Source organism: Ciona intestinalis, chromosome 5, assembly GCF_000224145.3.
Source record: "Ciona intestinalis chromosome 5, KH, whole genome shotgun sequence".
Taxonomy (NCBI): domain Eukaryota; kingdom Metazoa; phylum Chordata; class Ascidiacea; order Phlebobranchia; family Cionidae; genus Ciona; species Ciona intestinalis.
In genome coordinates, this window is record NC_020170.2 from 1,851,468 (window position 1) to 1,875,676 (window position 24,209).

General features: G+C 35.9%; 3 protein-coding genes across 4 annotated transcripts; 1 reads left to right on the top strand and 2 right to left on the bottom strand.

The window, feature by feature from the left end:
• The first annotated feature begins 1,857 nt into the window (after positions 1–1,857).
• LOC100177216 (alpha-(1,3)-fucosyltransferase 6) lies at positions 1,858–10,037 on the top strand. Of its 2 annotated transcripts, none has more exons than XM_018811880.2 (7): positions 1,858–2,095; positions 5,207–5,551; positions 6,253–6,452; positions 6,871–6,987; positions 8,107–8,258; positions 8,602–8,789; positions 9,312–10,037. In XM_018811880.2, exons 2-7 carry the CDS (start codon positions 5,246–5,248, stop codon positions 9,903–9,905), a joined length of 1,557 nt encoding a protein of 518 aa, XP_018667425.1. In that variant the 5' UTR covers positions 1,858–2,095; positions 5,207–5,245; the 3' UTR covers positions 9,906–10,037. The 2 variants fall into 2 exon arrangements, with proteins under 2 accessions (XP_018667425.1, XP_026690257.1); XM_026834456.1 differs by lacking the exon at positions 1,858–2,095 and adding an exon at positions 4,516–4,941 and having other exon boundaries at positions 9,312–9,986.
• Positions 10,038–10,335: 298 nt separating this feature from the next.
• On the bottom strand, positions 10,336–18,315 carry LOC100179559. The gene is made up of 6 exons (XM_002119365.5): positions 17,642–18,315; positions 15,004–15,605; positions 13,788–14,610; positions 12,506–12,624; positions 11,308–11,446; positions 10,336–10,853 (listed from the first exon to the last, which is right to left on the bottom strand). Exons 1-6 carry the CDS (start codon positions 18,145–18,147, stop codon positions 10,649–10,651), a joined length of 2,394 nt encoding a protein of 797 aa, XP_002119401.3. The 5' UTR covers positions 18,148–18,315; the 3' UTR covers positions 10,336–10,648.
• Positions 18,316–22,696: 4,381 nt separating this feature from the next.
• LOC113474265 (pre-mRNA-splicing factor ISY1 homolog) lies at positions 22,697–24,030 on the bottom strand. The gene is made up of 3 exons (XM_026834642.1): positions 24,003–24,030; positions 23,708–23,931; positions 22,697–23,026 (listed from the first exon to the last, which is right to left on the bottom strand). Exons 1-3 carry the CDS (start codon positions 24,028–24,030, stop codon positions 22,847–22,849), a joined length of 432 nt encoding a protein of 143 aa, XP_026690443.1. The 3' UTR covers positions 22,697–22,846.
• Between the last annotated feature and the right edge of the window lie 179 nt (positions 24,031–24,209).

Below are 24,209 nucleotides of genomic sequence, written 5' to 3' on the forward strand. Positions count from 1 at the left end.
CCTATTTAACTATTAGAGCTAAACTTATAGCAATATTATTACATGTGATACAAACAGTGAAATAAGCAAAAAAATAAAAAAAAACTCAATTAAGAATAACATGTACGTTTTATATTGAACATTTTAAGGTGCTAGTGAAGAGTCTTCCTCCCACCTTATTTCCTAACCCCTATAACCACAAAACCACTAGCCCTCTAACCATCAACACCTATCCTAGGGGTTAGTGGTTAGCAAATAAGGTGTGGGGGGGGGGAGATTCTTCACTAGCACCTATAGTTTTGTAAGACGGACGGGATTTGCCTAAACTTATGCGTTAGCGTTTACATTCAATTTTCCTTTTGTTTAGAAAATACCCGAAAGGCGTTATTTTGAAAACAAATCTAACTTTAAATTTTGTATGTTTAGATTTCCTAATAACGTCATTACAAGTTTGGGTGTCTGTTATTACATTCTAGGTTTCAATATCTACATTTCTAAATCAAAATAACTTTCACTTACTTGACCGAGAATTCTTTATTGTGGAGTACTGGAGTTCTCGAAAAATTAATAACATATGACGTCACAAAAACATAGAAAGGGTAAAAAATAAACAAAACAAGAGAGCGAATTCTAAAATTGCGGGTACAAAAATCCAGAGTCGTAAAAACACCGAGTAGTCCAACTGCCGTCTGTGTGTGTTCAAAATAGAGCAAAAGCGGTGACTTTCGCAATGAATTTAAACGAACTTGTTGAGTTTTATTTGCGATTTTCTTTTGTGGAAAGGCGTAAAACAGCTTCTATTTACATTACCAAACATTTTTTTATTTCTATGGCTCTGCAAAAATCCACATATTAACTCATAACTCTTCCACCGACATCTCTAATAAAAAGAAAATAAATATAAAACTTTGATTTGCTGGACAACAGTTTAAACTAATACAATTAAAGCGGGACGTATTGAAAGCAGTTCTCTTATACCTCATTATTTGAATAATCGAAACTGAAACATTTTTTTAATAAACACCATATAGTACTGTTGGGTAAGATGGGACACTTTTAGCACAGATCTAAATATCCTCATCGTGTTTTAAACAATTAACGACGGTCCGTGGGAGTCGTAGAAATACGGTTTTATATTCTCTGAATGTTGTTTGTTTACTACCAAACGGGATGAGAAAATATGGAATTAAAAAGCGTCCGATCCCCTTCTTACTTGTGGAAGGGAGTAGATTATATTCTCTGCCAAATATAAGCTATCGTCAGTTTTTTTTATAGTACTGCAAAAAAACAAATTTCGATAATTGAATCGGTCAAATTAAAAAATCCGTCGACAATTATCAAGTTTCAATAGAGAAAAGTCCTGCTCTTAAAAAATTAAATGTCAGAATTAAATAGTGAATTTTTGCTAATTGTTCGCGGTTTAAAATCTAAACATTCGTTTCAAAGTCTATCAATATGTAGTGCTTTGATTTGAGTAGGCACGAGGTTTTATTAATGCGGAAACGGTTGTTGCAAACAAAGACAACAAGAACAAAGGGAACTGTATGAAATCTATGTGCACACTTTAGGATATGAGTAATTTATCGGATGCTTTCGCGTGGTTGTGTACAAAGAACCTTAGCTATAGGCGGTACTGTACTGGAAAGAAAGGTCTCAAATTTTTATAAGGAAATACTTCAGGACCGTGAAAAGAAATACTATATGGTGGATAGTGTAATGAATGATCAGAAGTTAGTTTGTGACATATGCCGAAGAAATGTAGGAGTCTTCGCTTACTTCATGTTAGCAAAAGTAAATACCTATATACCTTAGCAGAGGAGTTCTAAGTTGTGCCGATTTTTACGTGGCGCGTATTTATAACAATAATATTTTTCAGTATAGTCAATTATTGGCAGATTGTATTGAGAATCATTTTTTTATAAAACAATAAAATAGGTCGTTATCGTATGTGATAAACATTGAGACGACATGGGCTTTACTGAAACATATGTTCCAACGGAAGCGTTGATAAATTGAGAGCATACTTTTGTTGCAGTTTGAGAACAAAATGAAATAGGCTTTGTAAACAACTAAGAGCAGTTCAGCAACTCTACTGGTTCGTAATCAATATAGTAAGGTGAGGCAAGATGGAACACTATTCTAATTTCTCTTTCAATTAAGTAGTAAAAAAGAATAGCATTCAAAAAATTATAAAATCGTATCTTAACGACTTCAATAGACCATTGTTTAAAAAACGATCAGGATGTTTTAATATAATGTGTTAAAATATCTAATCTTACCCTATACGATACTCTCTATACAGTCTTACTTTAAGTTTTGTATGTAATATACCGCAACTTTAGTTTTGTCAGTTATACGGTAACCAAAGTCGCAGAAATATTAAACAAAGAAAAATACGGAAAATAATGACAAAACCACCAAACGCCAAATGTTAAAAGCGTATATGGAAAGCAGCGGCGGGACATAGTACTGCTGTTGGGTAAGGTAAAATACCTTTAGCAGCTAAATCTTATATTTCCTAAATCGTATTTTGAACAATTTAGAACGCTCATTTTAGAGTCGCGAAGATACGGTTGTACAATTCTATAAATATTCTTTGTTTACCACCAGATGGAACGATGTAAGATTGTAAAAGAATGAAAACGTGTTTATATAACTCCAACCAACTATATAACACTAGTCTAATACTGTGCACCATATGCACTACCTTATGGTGCGTAGTCTGTTTTTTTAGTTCCTTAACAGAAAGCAATACGGAAGTATTCTACCATTTTAAACACGTCTCTATACGTTACATTAGAGATCACAGGGTTTTAACAAGCGCTCATTACCTACAATGATAGAAAAAGTATGCTTAAATCTTCAAGTAAATTTGTATGTTGTTGCGATGGCTAAAACTAGCCTGCACTTTTAAATTAATGACGAATTAAAAAATATTAGGCATCGTATGGAGATGTTAAAATAAGACTGTTGATATTGCAGTGAACAACCATATAAAATACTTCCGTGTCAAACAAAGAAACTAATATTAAAAAAGAATCTTTTGTTATTCATACGCGAGCCTATCAAGACACACAGATAGTTAAACAAATGTCTATATTGACCATCGCTCTTATCAGTGCCATTTATATAGGAGTGGCCATTTCAAAAGACTCGGTATTAAAATTTCAATCAAACATTCAAAAAGGGCCAATAAAATCTATAACCCTTTTACTCAGTTATACGATTTATTTTATCACTGACATTCCATTGAGACCATAGTGATAAAATGGATAACATGGAACATATTTATTTCACTTTGTAAATACGTGCAGAAATATGCGGAAATTTGTGACAGTGAACAATGGTATTACTAACTTAGCCTGTTTTTGTTTACATTTGTTGAGTGTGTTACTTTTAAAACTGTCTCTGCAGTAGCGCATATTTTCGCAGTCCTAAAGTAGAAAATATTGTGCTATTGCTAAAATAGGTACACGGTAAGAAAGTTACTATCGTTAACTGAAAACAACTGTATATAGTAGGGTAGGAGCGTTGGGGGTGAAGATGAGGCACCTTTAGCACATATTAACCAAATACAGTAATCGTATTTTAAACAAATAATAACGCTCTTTCAGAGTCGTGAGGATATGGTTTTAAAATACTTTGAATGTTCTTTGTTTACTATGAGGTGTACCATCTTCCCGCACCCTACTATATAGAATGAACACCTAAATGTTTGCATGGTTAAAGTAAATTTGCATAGTAAACTGAACAGTTGTGCACTAAGTTTAGTTAAGGAAACGAAGTTAAGTTCTGTTTAGTAAGGTTGTAGCAATACCCCTCTATCTTATACGCAAAGATTACAAAAGACTATTAATTAGTCACTAGTGCGAAATATAGGAGTTCGGTGCTAACGGTATTCATCCTACCCCACAGTACAGCATATGTTCGTGTGAATGGTATTTATCAACAATAAAAATAAACCGAAATAATTTATAAATCTGGCCCAAACTGCCTAGACTTAGACTAGTGGTCATATATTTTATTGCGTGTTGTGTTTATGAGGGACGGCGTGCTGGTGAACAAAACACGGAAGAGATTGCTTACAAAAGGGGACCTTTCGTCCATTGTGGTTTGGTTCTGCGCAAACACCATTGTGTCGTAACAATTGACTCATCTAGGAGTTGAGGTGGTGAGGATTTTCGTTGGGTGTTCTGTTCGGTTATAAGTTTTGACAGTCTATTTGTACAGCTTCATACTTCGCGACGGTTAAGTTTAATTTAAATTTTACATTTCGACCTAGAAAAAGAGCACAGCTTTGAAACACCAACGTCAAGCCTAGAAAATACAGTTTAAAATCACCAGCGGAAACGGATAACGTTTGAAATTGTTTCGCGTTTGGTACGGTTCAGTTCGTTGCTTACTCAGACGCAACACGTGAAATTGTTAAGGCAGGGTGATTTGTTTGAGTAACTTGAATTTAGGTGAAAATTACACTTTTATGTAAAATAGTAATTGTTTATCGGTGTTTGATTACGTTATTTTCAAAACAAAGCATAACGTTTAGGTGACTCTTTTTCAATGTAATCAGAGCAGAACGCTGTAGTAACGGTACGGTGTTATTGTTCAGACTACAATACAGGGATTCTACAGCTTAAAGAAAGCACACAGTCTTAGCTATATTACTGGGTTGCATGAATAGGGCACATAGCCGTTACGTATATAATACGTATCAATAAGTTTGTATAGGCCTTTTTATCTATAAACTGTTCAAACAGTGCTACTTACTGTTCCCTACAACATAATGTAAAGTTTAGTATATTATTGTGGGGTAAGATGAGATAACACCTAAATTTCTAATTTACTGTTTTTGTTTTGAACATTTAACAACGCTCTTTTAGAATAGCTTGGTTGCGGTCATATTGTTCTGTATAAAAATTCTTTGTTAACTACCAAATTGGAAAAGAAAGGGAGCAAAAAATGGTATGGAAACATGTCTCATCTTGCCCTACACTACTATATTTATAATTATAGTATGGTGGGGGAAGATGGGACAACTTTGACACATAATAGCAAAATATCCTGATCATGTTTTAAACAATTAACAACAGTCTTTGGGAGTCGTAAGAATATGGTTTTATAATTCTGTAAACGTTTTTTGTTTACTACCAAATTGGACGGGAAAATAGAATGAAAAGGTGTCCCATCTTCCCCCACCCTACTATAACATGTAAAATATGTTTTGCAGTTAAGATGTAAATTACCGCCTGGGTGAAACAAAAATAAGATGGTACATTTGCCGGCTTGTTTTAATAAAGTCCTAAACTTTGTTATTCGATGGTTCGACGTTTGGTTTATGATTTACCTCTTCGTCTATCTTGCGAACTACCGGATATACTTCAGCAGTATAAAGCATTACCCTGATAATAAAACACCGTGGTGGAAGTGGCCTCAATATAATGATTGGTCGATTGATGGGCGTATGCCGAACTATGAAGAAAACGTGCAAGCCACTAAAGATGACCGTTTGTACCCCATGGAAACAACAGCTCTGAGCAACAAAGAGAAATTAAAAGAAATTGTTGATCAGAAAGTGAGATTATATTATTATACGACTATGTTATATGTTAGGGGGTCGTAAATTAATGTTTGTTATAAGGTAAAACTGCCATATACCGTTTCGTTATTGACATATAGTAGGGTGGGGGAAGATGGGACACCTTTCACACATAATAACCAAATATCCTAATCGTATTTTAAACAATAACAACGATCTATGGGAGCCGTGAGGATAAAGTTTTATAAAAAATCGTTGAAAGTTTGTTTACTACAAAATTGGAGGAGAAAATAGATTGAAAAGGCGTCCCATCTTCCCCACACCCTACTATACTTATACATGCATAGCAATTTGAGGTGAGATGGGATACAGTTAGAACCTAAATTATTTCTAGTCGTGTTTTAAACAATGTTTGTTTTGAAGAACCGTGAAGCTATACGGTTATATAGTAGGGTGGGGGAAGACGGAATACCTCTAAGACTTAATATCCGAATATTTTGATCATGTTTTAAAGAATTAGGTTTATAACGCTTTAAATGTTCTTTCTTTAGGGCGGGAATGTGAATGAAAATTCCTCTCTTGCCGCATTATACAATGTAATTAAAGTTTTTTTTTAGTATATACGTACATTTAGTTTAATGAGGTATTTTGTAATTTTATAGCAGCATGCAAGAGAAGTCAATAAAAAATAGCGTTGCAGCAAATGTAATAAATTTAAACTATTTGTAATATTTTAGGTTTTGGAAAAAAAATTTATTCTGCTGGACGATCCGGCAATACAAGCGTTTATTGGGGGTAACGAATCGGGAATGTTTCTCGATACAGAAAAATGCGGGAATTGTGAAGTTAATTATAACACAAGCCGACGGAGCGAAGCAGCAGCAGTTGTTTATCATTTCAGTGGAATGCGGAAAAAACAGCCCATGCGACCGCGAAGGTTAGAATTTGTGTGCCATGTTCAGTATTTAGTAATCTGCCGGGTGCTTTGGCACAGCATGGTTATAGCGCGCCTATAGTCCAGAGGCTTCGGGTTCGACGCTCGATGCTGATATCAGCATTATTAGCGGTGTGTCTTTAGACAAGTAAAAATAAAAAGGAACGAAGATCTTCTCTAATCCATTAACCCTACCGGGTTGTCTAAAGTGTCAGTCATATATACATGAAAAAAAAATTAAAACACAATCATCCATAAAGTTACATACGTTAGTACTTCGTAAGCGGGAAAAGGTGTATGAAACAAAACATTCGTGGTATTATGACCATCGTTGCCCACCATGCGAGGGTAAATAAGCGTCATTTATTCATTAAAGACATTTAGCACTAAATATTACTTAACGACATCATTTAATTTGCAGTTCTACAAACCAACTTTATGTTTGGACGAACCAAGAATCGCCACAAACTATGTATAACAATGATATCGGTCATCTCAAATATTTCGACAAAGAATTTAACATGACTATGACGTACAGGTGAGAAAAAGTCAGTTTGTTAATTATATTGACTAAGTAAATTGTTATGAACCTTTGGGAAAGAACTGTATATATTACGTTTTTATGTATCTTAACTATTATCACCTGATAACAGATCGTTACAGTTCGTTTTAAATCCAAAAAAAACAATCCCCACACAGTTGCACTCATGGTAACTCGTAAGTTGGCACGAGGTGTAAAAAACAGAACACCCGTGCTGTTATAACGAATGTCGTTTTCCGGCTACGCGAGAAAAAGCAGGTTACAATCCTTCATTTATTGTTTAAATAATTTTCGACGCCGTGCCAGCTTACGAGTTATCAGGCTTGATTTACACTAACTATAAAGTACATGCTATAGTATTACGTTGACCTAATTATTTTCTTCCGCGCTTCTGCTTGGTTACTCGTATATTTATATAAAAAAGAACGCACGTGCTGTAACGACTGTTGTTAGAACGAAAAGGTGACATTCGAACCACTTTCGTTTGACGATTCGTATTTTTCCAGTAATAACAAGATTTACTTTATTAATAAAAATGACTTATACAATGTGTACAGATTATAAATTGACATTAAATCTTACCTTTTTATGAATGGTTCCAATGCTCGTATAATATCCTTTACATATTGCTCCAAATGGAACAGAAACGAATGCGAATTATCAACTATAAACTAAATGTAATATGATACTCACAAACCTGCTTTCAAAATACAAAACACTTAATCGTTTGTCAGGCTCCCTTTCAAAGGCAAAGTACTAAAGAAACAAAGCCCTGAAACAAATTGCAGAGCAACTTTGCGCTAATTTACAGCGGCGTAGAGCTTTTTATATTAAGCGACGATGCGTCACGTAATGGATCTGTTGGTAAACAGGTCATGTACACATACTGAAACAACGATTAAATGGAGAAGAATGTTAGAAAAATGTTATCCTATTTGTAGTAAATTGATATTTACAGAACTTAATAACCGTATTATCAAGATTTTAAAAAAGCGTTGTTATTTGTTAAAAATATTGTATGCTAACGGTATCACAGTATTATACAAACTTATACACCACAAAAGATTAGTTACTAATAGTGTATGAAATATTACCAATGTATTTCATTTCCTACAGAAGAGACTCAGACGTTTACTTTCCGTATTCAACTTTATGGGAAGTTAACCAAGCTATACAGAAAAACCAACAACTTAAAAACGTTGATCTCTTGCTTGCAAGCAAAACGAAGTTAATTGCTTGGGCTGCCGGCAATTGCATGTACACAAAAGGTAGATTATGCACTTCAAAAATATAGGCTATACTGTAACTAATCTATAGTAGTGGGGGGGGGGGGAAGATGGGACATCTTTTCGTCCTATTTTCATCCTATTTGTCCCATTTGGTTGTAAACAAAGAACATTCAAAGAATCATAAAACTGTATTCCTTTGTTTTCCATATACCGTGGATAATTATTTAAAACACGATCAGGATATTTTGATAATATGTGACTGAAGGTGTCCCATCTTCCCCACCTTACTATACAGTAAAATACAATCAGGAAATAGGTGTTTTAGACATTAAACCTAAAAATAATACCAACAGTGGCAGTTCGTTAACTAAGTGATTCACAGGTGCTGGATTTCGATTACAAATGATGTTACAGCTGTTAGAAGCAGGACTTCCAGTTGAAATATTCGGCGGTTGTTTGGGGCATCGTTTGCCAGGCGGATGGACGGACCTTCCTGAAGTCTTATCGGAATATAAGTTTTATTTTTCGTTGGAGAATTCATATCATTGCAGGGACTATATGACGGAAAAGGTAAATAATCGTAAAATAAGTCTTCCCCCACGGTACTATATATATGTGTGCTTATGGTTATGATTATACTGTTGTTGCTACCAGGCATAACAAATAATGTTTACAGAATTGTATAACCATAGTCGTGCGAATCTCTAAGAGCGTTATAAATTGTCGAAACACGCTGAAGAACGACAAGATTTAGTTGCTATTGCTAACAGTATCCTACCTTACGGTTACCCCACCTTTAGCACATAATATCCAAATATCCTAATCGTGTTTTAAACAATTAACACCGGTTTGTAGAAGTTGTGAGGATACGGTTTTATAATTCTTTGAATGTTCTTGGTTTACTACAAAATAGGACGAGAAAATAGAATAATACAGTGTCCCATCTGACCCCACCCTATAATATGTTAATCTACCTATTCCGAACAAAGTAGTTTATGCACTACATTGGTACATGGTGCAGTAGTACAACATATTAACGTGTGCTATATTCTTATACTTTCCATAATCAAAACACTTCGGCACTACAAACAGATTTGGTGGAATGCACTTCGTTCAGGAGTAGTACCTGTAATCTGGGGCCCCCTTCGTTCAGATGTGGAAACACTTCTTCCTGTAGGGTCCTTTATATTTGTAGAAGACTACTCCTCACCCAAAGCATTGGTGAAGCATATTCTATACCTCGAACGACACACCAGCGAATATATTAAGTACTTTCAATGGAGAAACCAGCCGCCTCCAACTTTAAAGCGCAAAAGAGGCGACATATTAAATTATGACGTCACAGGATTTTGCCAGTTGTGCTATATGCTGCATCATGATGACGCGGTGGAAAAAGAAACCGGTAGACGGCCGACTAGAATAGTAAACTCGTTATTTGATTGGTGGTTTCTTGAAGAAACTAAAGAATGTCTAGCACCAAGGCGGTTCAGCGAAATTGTACATGCTATTGTTACTAAAATGTTGATACACAAGGAATATTATTATAAGTTCCTTACGTACCAAAGATTTTACACTGTGCTGTTTGTGTTGCTGTTATTCGTACTTGGCTGGCGAAGGTATAAAAAGTTTAAGCGTTCGTCTCCAAACCAGCATGTTGTATCACGTGATTTTAAACGCACTGTGTAAAGTTATGGCATTTGTAAACGCGCCTTTTTATATATATATTTTTTTTATGTGGCCTTGTAAAGCTTATATACGCGGCTAAATGTTCTCTATTACACGCATTACACATGGTAAAATATACCAAACCTCATTTCAGATTCTCATTATTTTAAACTTAACCGGGTGAAATGCGTGTCTAACATGCAGTAAAGCTCTTTTATACTTCGCTGCTAATATTGTGTGTGAGTGTGTTCTTGGGCAAGACGCTTAAATTTGCTCCAATTCAGTGGTCAATTTGGGTTGTCTAAGTTGTCAACCATAAAGAAAAACAATCACCTAAAAATGAAAGGTTTAAAAGTATTACCACATACGCTAAGCGTTCATAAGAACTAGGTTAACATAGATAGCATATAATGGCGACCATGTTTAATATAAACTTATTTAAAGCATCAAATATTTCATTAAAATATCTTTATTTTAGCAAATTTCGCATATAATGCAGTTTTTATTACTTCACGTATATTTGCAAAACAAGTAAAACTTAAATTATTTTGAAGGAGTTACTTCGTTAACTGCAATAGTGGAAATACAGATTCGGAGAAATGCTGCAACATGATAAAAGCACCGATGTAATTTTTCTAAAAGTTAAAAGTAGCGTACCTCATAACACGAACAAATATTTCATGTATTATGCTGACACGAAAAATTATCATGAACTTTAAACTGAAAACATCAGATTTCAATGTCCTGCAGTTACTGGACAATCCTTATTCTCGTTCCAATATAGCAAGTGATTCCCACGAGTCCATAAAGTCATCCTCATCTTGTGTCATCTCTGATTCCTCTTCCCCTTCATCCGAGCTCCCGGACCCTTTTTTGCTCCGGGAGCGGAGTTCAGTTAGTGAGTCGGAGCAATCTGATCCGTTGGAACCGGGTCCTCCATCTGAATCTTCTCCTTCTCCGAGAGCAGTTCTGATGAAGAAGTTTAATGTATATTATAACCAGTAGGTATTATGTGATAGTAGGGTGAGTGAAGATAGGCCAACTTTTTACTCTATTTTGTCGTCATTTTTGGTAGTAAACAACGACATTCAAAGAATTATAAAACTGTATCCTCACGACTCCAATAGACCGCTGTTAATAATTGTAGGGTGGGGGAATACGGGAGATCTTTGGCACATAATATACCAATATCCTGATCAAAATTTTTAATTGTTAAAAACAAAATCAGGAAATATGGTATTTAGGTGCTAATGGTATTCTTTCTTACCAAAGTGTACTATTTATATGATTTTATTCATCTCTTTCAATACGATAACTGAAGCCAATTAAAAAACGAAAGTAAAAGAATTGACACCAAAGCCGTTAAAAAACATGAATAAAAACTATAAAAAAAATCTATTAAAAAGCGTTGTTGTTGCCTTACTTGATATCAAACATGTTGTTTGCATCATCAAATAATTCTGCACTGTTCATACTAACTTCACCACCAGAATCGCTCCCAGAGTCTCCGCCATCCGAATCTCCATCCACACTTACCCCATCACCGTGTTCCACATATCCTTCTGCATGTAATGTGTAAAATATATTACTTTAACTAATTTCTGTGTAATGCATCAGGTAAACTTCATACAGGTTGTAAATTGATGGTTTTAACACACAATCTTCTAAAACACAGCACACCCAATGTGTTTCTGCCTACACAGAATTTATGTTTCAACACATGATGTGTTTTATTAGTACACATATATACTTACACGTAACAAACAATGTGTTTCTGTCTAACACACACTGTATGTATGTTGCTTCTGAAAGTTTATGGGTATTTATAAAACACAGTATACACAACTGATGTTAACTGTCTTAATCAGCAAACACAGAAAGGCATTCCCACAACCAAACTAATACGTCCTCAATCCAACCACTAACACATTGCAAGGCGCATGGGATTTGACTTGAGCAGGCGGAATGCGGCGAGTAATCAGTAATTAACGAGCGGAAGACGGTTCGGGCAAAACAACATTCGACTTAAAGGTTCTAATACGGTTCATTAAACAATAGACCAAAGCATGCAGTTGTTAGTATATGTTTTCTTTCTCTTTTTCTCCTATTTTTATAGTAGTAAACAAAGAGTATATTAACATGATTATAAAACCGTATAGCCACGCGTCTCTAAAAGAGCGTTTTGAACTGATCAATACACCATGAGGAAATATGGGATTAGGTGCTAAGTATGTCTCATCTCACCCCACAGACAGTACTATTATTATAAATTGTGTACCCGCTTGTGAACCAAGTATAACACGTTTTGGTAGAATGTGTCTTACACGATAAAATTAAAAGACTTCCACCGTACATTATAAAATGGGTATCAATTAAGATAATACAAAATATGCTACAATATATAGAATACCATACATTATACATTCACCTATTACTTTGTGCTTTGAAATAGTTAGAGTAATGGGGGTTGTAAAGTGATGCCCGGTTAAGCGCATAATAAGATAGCAGTCACATTAATATTTCATATGAACGTAACTCAGACATACAATTTGGCCGGGGCAACGGCCGTGTTAAGTAATTATTGAATAAATTTATGGGGATACGATACGGTATTAACATACCCCCTTCTTCTTCGCCGTCGTCGCCACTATCGTTTCCAGTATCTGATCCACCGGAACTCAAGGTATCGCTGTCTTTGCCATCAAAACAACGGAAACAGAGAAAAAGTGTCCCAAAGACTCTATATAGTAAATTTATCGTAAGGTAATGTGCGGGTAAAATGGATGCCGTAAGTAAATAATATATTATACTTCTTAACTATGCTTTTAAAAATTAACAAAGCTGTTTTGGAGTGCTAAGATACGGTTATATAGTAGAGTGGGGAGAGATGAGACACCTTTTTATTCTGTTTTCTCATCCCATTTGATAATAAACAAAAAACATTTAAAGAAATATAACACCGTACCCTCACGACTCCCATAGACCATTAATTGTTGATTTTACAAAACAAAGATCGGGATATTTGGATTTTATGTGATAAAGGTGTCCCATCTTCCCCACTCTACTATAAATCTGTAAATGGTTTATCGTATACCAAATGGGACGAAAAAACAGACTAAAAATATGTACTATTTTACCCCAACCATAACATACAGAAGTTAATTAAGTTTTTGCAAGCATTTAAATAGACGTAAACACCATACGTCCATAAAATAAAATGAATAACTGAAATTGAAATGGCCTCAATTAATTTTAGAAGTCTGAGCTACGAGAACAACTGATGCAATTGATTTATCGACACGATGTATAGACTAATCCAATTGTCCTTCACTCTACTCAGTGAATCTTTTTATAAATACAAGTCCGCGGATCGAAGTCAATTATTTTATCTATCTGATCCCAAATTCATATTGACAAACAAAGTTATGGATGATAACTTACTGCATAATAATCAACTTAAAGTATAAAGTCGTTTCCTTTACGTTGAAATGGCTATTTAGTAATTTAGAATAATATTTGATAATTTTAGAAATTACGCTAATTAATTTACACTATTTATTTAAAACAAATTGGCCTTTGTATATGCGACCAAATGTATTATAACCGTAACTGCGGGGTGTAAGCTGGGGAACCATTAGCACCTAAAATTTAAATCCTATGTTTTCTGTACTACCTTATATAACGTAGATGGGTGGGGGAAGATGGGACAACTTTTCATTATTTTCCCTCGTCCCATTTGGTGGTAAATAAGAAACATTTAATAATTAAAACCGTATTCCCACCACTCCAATAGACCATTGTTTATTGTTTAAAACATGATCGGGATATTTAGATAATATGTGCTAAAGGTATCCTGTCTTCCTTCACCATACTATACAATACATCATGTTATAAAACGCTCACCCGGAGTAATTTGTGAAAGTTGTTCCAAAACTGCCAGTTTCAGTTCCATGCGAAACTGTAAACTTACGATTGGATCGTGAGATAGGTTGTTGTGTGGATGTGAGGCCTTTTAATCCTTTCATCTTCTGGTAATCTTTGAGCCTCCGAAGGTACTTGACACATTCTGGACAGTCACAGTCGCACATTTGAGCATTCCCAGGGATTTGAGGGAAAGCTGGGCTCACTAATGGAGTGAAACCCCCCGTACCGTACGGGTAATAGGAATATGCCTTTGAAGCTGAGTTTTGTGAATACTCGTCGTCGCCGCAACACCCACATATTCGAGCAAGGGCACTCATGTGACTGTCACAGTACGGCACTGGTGGTGGAGGTCGGTTGACGTTTTGGAAATGATGCCTTTTATCATATGTGTTTGTTACACCATATCCTCTTTCAGTCGTATGTCTTTCCACGGCGTAAGCGGTTTGATCTGTAACGTTGCCTGTTTGGGACCGAAAGTTAGTCGTCGCGTAGTCAGGCCTAACTGTAGTTACATCATTTCGAAAATGGTCGACTTGATTTCTATGAATGGCTCCATTACTCGTCGCTTGGTGGCGCTGAAACTCGCTGGTTGAACTTGACTTATCGCATATTGTTGTATAACGGGATGTCGTTGGGATTTGTGTGTGTGCATCAGTTTCAATAATCGAAAGATTTTGTGCAACTTTCGAACTTGGTGGACTGCTTGCTGCATGATTGACTGCTGGTTCACTGATTTGCGTTTTACAACATGGACAACAAGGCGCCGTCGTCTCGATGTCGGTTCTTACAGAATTCAAATCTTCTAAACATTGGTATAAAATGATAAGGCATATTGAATAATAAAGAGATGTAAAAATCAACTTGCTAATGGACCTACTTTGAAACAATAGTATTTTCTTAGTGTGTAGTTGAACACAAAAAAGCAGCGGTTTGGGTAAAACAGTGAATGTTTTATTTTTACTTTTATACGTCTATTTAAGTGGTATACGCTAGATTGGCTAGAAGTATTATACAGAATCATATAGAACTGTTAACCGTAACTCTCGTCGACATTTGAGTAAAAAAAGTATCTATATAATTCTAAAAAATATTTACAGAATCATATATTATAACTGTTAACTGATGACTCTAAAACACGTCGACATTTGAATAAAAAAATATCTATATAATTCTAATACCACAGCCTACTTTATACCTGAGTTCTCCATTGCCACTGTTTTAACCTCCGTCACTGATGTCGTTATGTGATCTTCAGTCTGCTGCAGTGTGTTTGAATTACAAGTGTTTGGTTGGTCTTTCGGAGGCGTTAAAACCTGCTTTAATTCAGCTCCCTCAGATACAGTTTGAGCTGCTGTATTCGAACCCGTGTTCTGCTCAGCTTCAGGGGATTTTTCGCACCAAACGCCGCTGTCCGATTTCTTTATTTTCGATTTGTTCGCAACTTGTGACATTGCTGCCATTGCCGCGGCTATCTTAGCCACGTTGTTCCTTGCTCTCACAACTGCTTCAACGCCTTTTCTGTCGGACAGTTCCACACCAAACGATGAAGATTCAAACCACTCGGAAGACTGGGTCGAAGTTTTACTGCCTGGAATCGAAGCATCCAGAATGGAGGCAAAGCTGGAATCGTCAGGAGTTTGGGTCCAGCGTTTTAAGCGGAAAGATCGCTGTTCTGCTCTTTCTTTCTTTGAAGGTCTGCACCGACGTGTTGCGGGAATCACCCCGACATGAGAAACAGGTTCACTACTTGATTCGCTCTTCGCCCTGCGAAAAGTTCGAGCTCGCAGATTTTGAGCTCTGAAAAAAATGTAAAACGGTTTATTAATTTTCATAGACGACATATGATTATATACATACACAAAAAATAGTATTCAGATATTAACATGCAAAAATTGAGCAACCTGTTTAACTTATATATAAATATATATGTGTATAGGTACCTTAACTAATCTGCCTTTTTGTATGACACATGTCATATTGCCAAACATAAATAACCGTAACAACACAGCTTTATATTACATGACTCGACATATAGTTTACCTCGCGCCTATTTACATAAACCCATTATGTGAATACATAGTTGGGTGGGGGAAGATGGGACACATTTTACACATAATATCCAAATATCCTGATCGTGTTTTAAGTCAATAACCCCAGTCTATGAGAGCCGTAAGGATGCGGTTTTATAATTCTTTAACTTTTTTTGTTTACCACCAATTGGGCCGAGAAAAGAGATGAATGAAATGCTGTAACATCTATCCCCACCCCGCTGTATGAAGAATAATATAAATATTACCTAAACCGGTCGGGCTTTAAAACGCAGACTTCATAATTTCACAGACAAAACATATACATTTTTAATGATTTTTAATTAGTAGTTATAATATGTCCGGTGAATGATAGCGATCTAACATAAACAGCGCCTGTCTTTTACGGTATAAGTAAAACGATCTATACGCAAATTGAGAACAATTAAACGCAGCGATGGCCTTTGAAAATTGAACCACTCAACCACACATGCAGTTTTAATAACATGACTGACAGAAATATTTGAATTCTACGCTTGCAAACATTGTCCAACAAAGCTCCATACACCGATGTTGTGCTACCACAGGTTTAAGTCTCGATTTCAATTATTCATTAGTTGGCAAAAACACCCACGCGTAACCGAACATGTGCTAAAAGCTTTGCCAAGTTACAAGGTACTACAACAGCACTAACTAGCTGATGTACATGAAGGTCTTTATTAACTGAAGTGATATCACCTTACCAATTTCGCATTTCATGCAAACGGGTCTACTCATTAAAACAAAGCTGAATTAAAAATTGATGCCTCGCATACCATAGCATAGGTTTAAGTATTAATGCTTTTTTATCGCTTTCACAGAAGAAAAACTCCATCTCAACTAAAAAGACGTTGCTATACTCTCACTCTGTTGTGCTATCAATTACTTTCGAAACGTGGTATTCGCTAAAAAGAGTTTCCATGTCTTTTCTGGAATCAAGACGTGCTGCGTATCTTACTCGGCCCTTTCTACACCGAGACGTTAAGCGATAGTGACGTAAGAAGGAAAAGATCGAAAAGTCCGAAGAAGGACAATTCCTAACGCGCGCTTTAAACCGAAGTGGAAAATAGCAGTGTTTCCATGTAAAAAAATTAACATTTTACAATAATGCTCCAAAATGTATTAAAAAAAATAAGAATAACACTCATAAGTTAATACACTGCGAAAAAAATGGAAACACTTTCTTGCAAAATAAGTCTCGACCGTCACCTTAATCATAAGTGAGCTTATAATTAACATTAACTTAACTGGAAAATAAACTTAAACAAAGTTTTTTTGTCTAAAACATTATCCCGGTTACGTGACCAAACAAAGTTGCTTTTGGTTCGGAAACACTTTTGGTAATCGATAAGGTTTGTAAATTAAATAGCAATCCAAGTTTATTGAATCAATTGATTTATGAAAGCTTCAAGTTGAAAAGCTTGCCCGGTAATGATAGGAATCCGATAATATTCGATGGGCTTATGATATACATAAGTTAAAAACCATCACAACACCAGTTTACATTTGTTAGAATGCATTTGTTTTAACAGACGGATAGAGTTGTACCTTTAAACAAGATTTTCTTATTGAAGTTAGTCGTAATGTTATTTTAGACGTTTACTACATTGCTGGCGCCGATATTATAGTATTACTAGAATTTAAATCGTACTACGAGGGCGACTAGAATATCATCGAGAACTACATGTTTTGTAAAAAAATGATATTTTAATTTTAAAAGCAATATTTTTTATAAATTTAAAGTTCAACAGATGTACAATAACATACCGTTGCAATTGTCGTTGTTCTTGTAAATTTCTCCAGCAAACTTCGTCGCTATTCTGTCGGAGAAAACGAGCCCGACGTTGGAATCTGACCAGCTTCAGATCGCCGTTTTCCGGCAGAGAAGTGGCGTCTGACTCGATCTTAACAACCTGCATCGGTAAGCCTCTACCGGCGGCGAACTTGGAGTTATGACAAGCGTCGGAGCGGCTGACGGGCGCTTCTCTATTAGAGGGCCGAGCGTAGTGCGTCCTGGCTGGATTAACCGGGCACTTACAATTCCCATGGCGCCATTGACTCGCATGCATGGATATAGCACCCCGCGGGCGCAGGTTGTATACTTTTCCATTATGATGAAGAACGAAATTTGGCATTTTCGGAACAGGCTGCACTAACCGTTGCTCAACCCTATTTATATTTTGTTTGCCTCTTCTGAATCGTTCACATTGTTGTACAGCAGTGTGTCTTGGAATCCTGGCGTGCCCATGAACACAGTTATGGCTTGCCATCATGTACCGCTTGTACTCGCCGATAAACAAAACGATAACACTTGCTGGCTAACGAATCATCCAAAAAATGTCAGAAAATCTTAATCTGTCATGACTAAATCGCTTTCAAACACATGTATATCTCTCTTGTTAAAGCACAGTTTTAGATTCTAATTCTACACCAACACCTTGATATAAATAAAACAAAGCATACAAGTTAAAACTAAGGACGTGACTACCATTATGACAATACATTTCATTGACTTTGAAACTAATACAGCGTGGCCTAATTTCACCACACAATAGTTGACATGGCGACATACGGAACAATTTTCTGTGCAATTAATTCAGCGACTTGTATATATATATATAATATAGCCAGATCCGATTTACAACTTAAATGACAGGGCCATTTCAATCCCATTTTGCCGCGGTAGAACGTACACTATATCTTACTTTAAACCTGATACACGGTGCGTCGTTAAAACTGATCTCCCATATAAATAAACTATGGTATAGTATATAAGGAACATTAAAAGTGGACTGATTCACCAGTGGTGCCCCCTTTCTATGCGATTTCTATTAAAAATTAATGAAATCAGTATAAAAGTGGGTAGCGCTTAACGAGGAACATGAAGCGCAAGGTGAATTATATAACTCGGCCTTGTTCTACACCCTGAATCTCATACACCGGACGCAATTAACTTAAAGACAAAAGCGATCGAGTACAATACTTTCTAAGAGTAGTACAGTAGGGTGGGGGGAGATGGGACACTTTTTGAATTTGTTTTTCTGTCCCATTTAGTAGTAAACAAAGAACATTCAAAGAATTATAAAACCTTATCCTCACGGCTCCCATAGTCCGTTGTTAATTGTTCAAAACACGATCAGGATATTATGTGCTAAATGTGTCCCGTCTTCCCCCGATCTACTTATAAAGAATTTATCTTTGCGGGTGTGTTACTACACTTCTACGGTTTAAAATATTGGTATAGTAGCCTGGGGTAAGATGGGACACCTTCAGCAAATAATATTTAAATATCCCGATCATGTTTTAAAGTAAATAACGGTCGATTGGAGTCGTGAGGATACAGTTTTATATTTTTTTAAAATTTCCTTTGTTTTCTACCAACTGCCACAAGAAAATAGAATGAAACTACTGTATATGCAGGTTCCGGGAATATGTTACCGTATACTACTGAAGTAAAGTTACTGTTCACTGTCAGAAGCACTACGACTAAATTTAGTTTTTACATCAACTTCGAATTACTGGTTCGCATTTGCTGTCAGATTTAATTTGTGCGCAGTCTTTCGCTCTGTATTTGTAAAATTTTTCGCTCTGTATTTGATAATTTTTTAACGTATCTAGGTGTTATTACTAAAAACTCTTTGCTAAAACTCAACCTCAAACGCAAAATGTCGTATAAACGCATTGTAGTATCCGCGTCTCAGACAAACTAGATATATATATAACACAAACCCTGGATTTACATACTGCATATATAGGAAACAATCTATATTAGTTGACCTATGTGTTCATTCTCTTCTGCTGGCTATCAGGGCTAATGAGACAGCTCGGCAGAGAAACGCCGGTCAAAGGTAATATCACCCTGGACGTATAACGTCTGTTTCGTAAGCAACTTGTGGTAAAAATGTCGGAATAATTAAATTCCCAGACGTAGCTGGCAACCTGTTTCGTCCCAAGCGACGTGTAGATCTCGGCCGGCGTTTAAGTTCTTGTCATTTGTCGCGCAGTACACGCCGAATCGACTTGTAATCATGTCGAATCGACTTACGTTGGTGTCATTTGGATCAAAACACGTTTTAAACGGATATCAGTCACCTGTAATTTGACACCGGCTCATGTTTATTGAACGATGGGATGTGACACATATGTTTTGGTAGCATCGTTTGTAGAGTAACGAAAAACAAAGAAAGCGAAACCAACATGCATCAAGTATGGGCGCATATGCGATTATATATGTACGCGTGATATGCCAGAACACTGGCGTAAATCTCAGGTCCCTACTTGGCTGCCTTTTGGCGTACGACCCCACTCATACAGAATTAAGATTCTTAACTGTTTTTTTACAGCTGTTTTTTTTTACAATTGAATAATTAAAATTATTACTATAGTAGGATGGGGGAAGATGGGACACCTTTTCATACTATTTTCTCGTCCCGCATTGTAGTAAACAAAAAACATTCAAAGAAATATAAAACCGTATCCTCACGACTCTAATAGACCGTTATTATTTGTTTAAAACATGGTCGAGATATTTGGATATTATGTGCTGAAGGTGTCCCATCTTCCCACACACCACTATATAACGACTAAATTTGAGAAGCAAAACCAACTACTAATTTTAAAGTACTAACTAAATATGTATCGTTTTACCTGCTGTACACTTCGCTATACATCATGCTTATCCTCGCAAACATCCAATCAGATTAATGGCAAAGTTAGAAATCCGCATTGTGACTATAACCCCTGATATAAAAACACCGCAGCAATGACTTAGCGATCAATACCAACATTGTAAATGCAATCATTACAATTAAACAATTGGTCAATCGACCAAAGTCAAATGTATATATTAAGGCGCTGTAAACCTATTCAATCAACTCTTACGACAATTGCCGCAATAAAACTGACTCCACGTCCGACACAACACAAAAATTGCTTAAAAAGCAGCAATTTCTAAAACATATTATTCCCCACTGCGGTACAGTCTAATGAATGTTAAAATAGTCCCATTGAAAAGCAATTACAAGGTGTGGATTTAATTTCACGCATTAGCTCCTCAAGCACCTATACACTTAAACTAAACTCGACTTAACGATTTTAAATTCTTCAAGGCAGATGTCCGTAATTCCAAACAATTACCTTTACACGAAGGGGAGGCTTGAACATTAGAATTACTGTATATTGAAGCACCGAATTACCGAGTATTAAAGAGAAATACATCATCATTGTACAAGCCTTTTAAAGACTATTAATATAATACTGTGGGGTAAGATGGGATACCGTTATAGTACTAAAACCCATTATTTTCTGATTGCGTTTTAACAAATAAAAACACTCGTTTAGAACCGTAAAGTTACGGTTATGTAGTTTTGTAAATATTCTTTGTTTACTATACTATCGGACGAACAAATAGACCATGTTAACCCAAATTATAATATGCTAATAAGTACATATACGTCTGTTTATCGATTCAACAATTCAATATTTACCCTCTGTTTGTACTCACTTTAAATATTCTAGTTATTTTTTCTAAAACTGTAATATATTCGGTGAATCTAACCCTGGTCTGCTGGTGCTCGTGGAGAAGTACGACTCCTGTGTAATGAAACACAGTTACAATCTGGTGTTACGAAAATTAAGATTGCTTTTGTCTGTTATACGTGTTTTGTGGCATCTGATCCCTGTTTTTCCAAGTATGCCTGTTGCATATTTTGTTATATAGTAGAGTGGGGAAAGGTGGGACACCCTTTCATTCTATTGCCTCGTCCCATTTGGTAGTAAACAAAAAATATTCAATAAATTATAAAAGCGTGTCGCCCCGACTCCCATAGACCGTTGTTACCTGCTGTTTAAAACACGATCAGGATATTCGGATATTACGTGCTATATATGTGTCCCATCTTTCCCACCCTACTCTATGTTTGTACTTATCGGTTACAACTGAAAACATATAACTTTGCATTTGATTGGACTCTACCGTCAATTCTTTCTATTACCATGCTGCTACGAACGCGTGTTTTTATAGCGGAGACACAGAAAATCTATACATACATAACAAACAAAAATACGCACTAATTTGGCCCTGCAGTAGTTGGCCCTTCGCCACATCAATCATTATATGGAAGCCAGTGACGTATGTCATGCTCTGGGATCTTGTTAGGCGCTCATTAAAATCAAACGGCAAGCAATATCGCTCAATTATTGGCATTCGTAAGCCCCGGGAATTGTGCGAGATCCCGCGGGGAAAAGAAGCGGCAAACCCGGCGCATCGACAGCGATTTGTCCAATATAACTGTTATTACAAAGATACCAACGGAGCAATTTAAAGTATGCATTATGTATTGCTGCTCGTTAACGATGAGATGAGGAACACTAATTATAAACTTGATGGACATATCATGTTTGTTTAGCGCAAATTTGCCACGACGATCAGTCATAGTATAATAGGGTGGGGAAGATGGGACACCTTTATATTCCATTTTCTCGCCCCATTGGTGGTAAACAAGGTACATTCAAAGAATTATAAAATCGTATCCTCACGACACGTTACACAATACCATTACCGCCTACACCCTTAATAATTCGTTAAGTTGCCAGAAAATGGCAATAGTCACCGACAGAGTTTTTTTAGTCTGTCTCTTGTCAAGAAGTTACCGGTTTGAGGCCAGACGTATCTTCCATTGTAAAAAATCCGTATAAAATAATTACCAACAAAGCTACAAATTACAGTGATTTATTTGTCGATGCCCCGCCGACTGAGGATAAATGACTCGCAGTCATTTATTCACATTTTACATAAATGATGTTTACACAAATACCACACTGTACCCTGCGATGATCGTTTATTTTAGTATTCGTTTATTATACAATGAGTTTAAACGTGATGTACAAAAATAAAGGCAACATCCCGGGTTCCATAATACGGACATTACTGTCCGCCATTAACAACAACTGGCCAATAGCAACCCGTTCTTATCATACGCCCATTAATGTCCTTGCTTCAGCACTTTGTGCTTGCAACGTTTCACTCGCGTATCTTTCCAGTAATTCCATTTTCTTCCGTTTAAGAAGAGCTTCTTCTACGTCATGTTGCGTGGGAACAGGGACGTGAGCTACGAACGGCCGAGCCCCTTCTTGCGTTTGGACCTCTCGGAACTAAAATACATAAAAAGTCGTTACTTACGCTTTCCCACCAAATTCTTATAGTAGGGAGGGGAAAGATGGACACCTTTTTACTTTATTTCTTGTCCCATTCGTTAGTAAACAAATAACATTTAAAGAAATATTAAACCGTAAGCTCACGGCTCCTATAAACCACTGTTAGTTGTTGGGTGGGACACCCTTTCATTCTATTGCCTCGTTCTATTTGGTAGTAAACAAAAAATATTCAATAAATTATAAAAGCGTGTCGCCCCGACTCCCATAGACCGTTGTTACCTGCTGTTTAAAACACGAACAGGATATTTAGATATTGTGTACCAAAGGTGTCCCATCTTCCCCCTCCCTACTATATTAACTTGCCTTATTTAGTTCTATCTAACAACTCAATGCGAGTTCATCGTTAACTGACGTTCTTTTCCATATCTTTTATTAATAGCGTGGATGTCGTTTTTTGTTAATTACCATCTATTCGTTTTTTTAAAAATAATATGACCTTCGCTATTAGGGAAGATATAAATAAAAAATGTTAATAGATACTGCATAGTGTCTACGTTTTATTTACTAATGGAATACTTTCCCACAAAAGCTTTGGGAAAATGTAAACATATCGATTAACAAAATGTTCATATAACTGTAATATTTCTTTAACCAGGAAAAAGTGGAAACGAAATTCACCTGGAAACTTTCTTGATCATCAACATTAGGAATCTCGATCTTTGTTGATGTGTAAATATCTTCCTCTTCTTTTAAATCTTCCCCCTTCTTCTCCTTCCAAGCTGCAATTGCTTCTTCTACCACTAGGTAGAGGAACAGAGCAAAATATAAATTAAAAATGATAAATATAAAAATGGCACAAACAATTTGACAGTTTTTTTCCGGATTAAAATTATATGTATATGCTTGTATTGAGGTTGATGTCAGACATATTATTAAGTTTAAAAGAGCTCTTGGTAATTATTACTTTGTTAACAATGATCGACATCATATTTAGGTCGCATTTATGACCTATATAGGTGTCAGAAGATGGATAAAAACATGTTGAAAAAAGAATATATATAATTACTGTTTTTAAAAGTAAATAAATATTTTACAAAAAAACTGCAAAAACATGATTGAATCTCAAAGCGTACATTACGGAGAATTTTAACTAAATGATGAAATGTTTATGACACATTTA

Excerpts from the sequence above, each read along its gene's own strand:
- LOC113474265 (XM_026834642.1), bottom strand. The coding sequence starts at position 24,030 with ATGCGACCTAAATATGATGTCGATCATT. Across the intron at positions 23,932-24,002 it reads TAAATATGATGTCGATCATT|CATATACATATAATTTTAAT; the intron begins GTTAACAAAGTA and ends CCTCAATACAAG. Across the intron at positions 23,027-23,707 it reads ATGATCAAGAAAGTTTCCAG|TTCCGAGAGGTCCAAACGCA; the intron begins GTGAATTTCGTT and ends TATGTATTTTAG.
- LOC100179559 (XM_002119365.5), bottom strand. The coding sequence starts at position 18,147 with ATGATGGCAAGCCATAACTGTGTTCATGGGCACGCCAGGATTCCAAGA. Across the intron at positions 11,447-12,505 it reads CGACGGCGAAGAAGAAGGGG|AAGGATATGTGGAACACGGT; the intron begins GTATGTTAATAC and ends CATTACATGCAG. Across the intron at positions 10,854-11,307 it reads AACAACATGTTTGATATCAA|AACTGCTCTCGGAGAAGGAG; the intron begins GTAAGGCAACAA and ends CTTCTTCATCAG.
- LOC100177216 (XM_018811880.2), top strand. The coding sequence starts at position 5,246 with ATGGTACATTTGCCGGCTTGTTTTAATAAAGTCCTAAACTTTGTTATT. Across the intron at positions 6,453-6,870 it reads CAGCCCATGCGACCGCGAAG|TTCTACAAACCAACTTTATG; the intron begins GTTAGAATTTGT and ends TTTAATTTGCAG. Across the intron at positions 8,259-8,601 it reads CAATTGCATGTACACAAAAG|GTGCTGGATTTCGATTACAA; the intron begins GTAGATTATGCA and ends AGTGATTCACAG.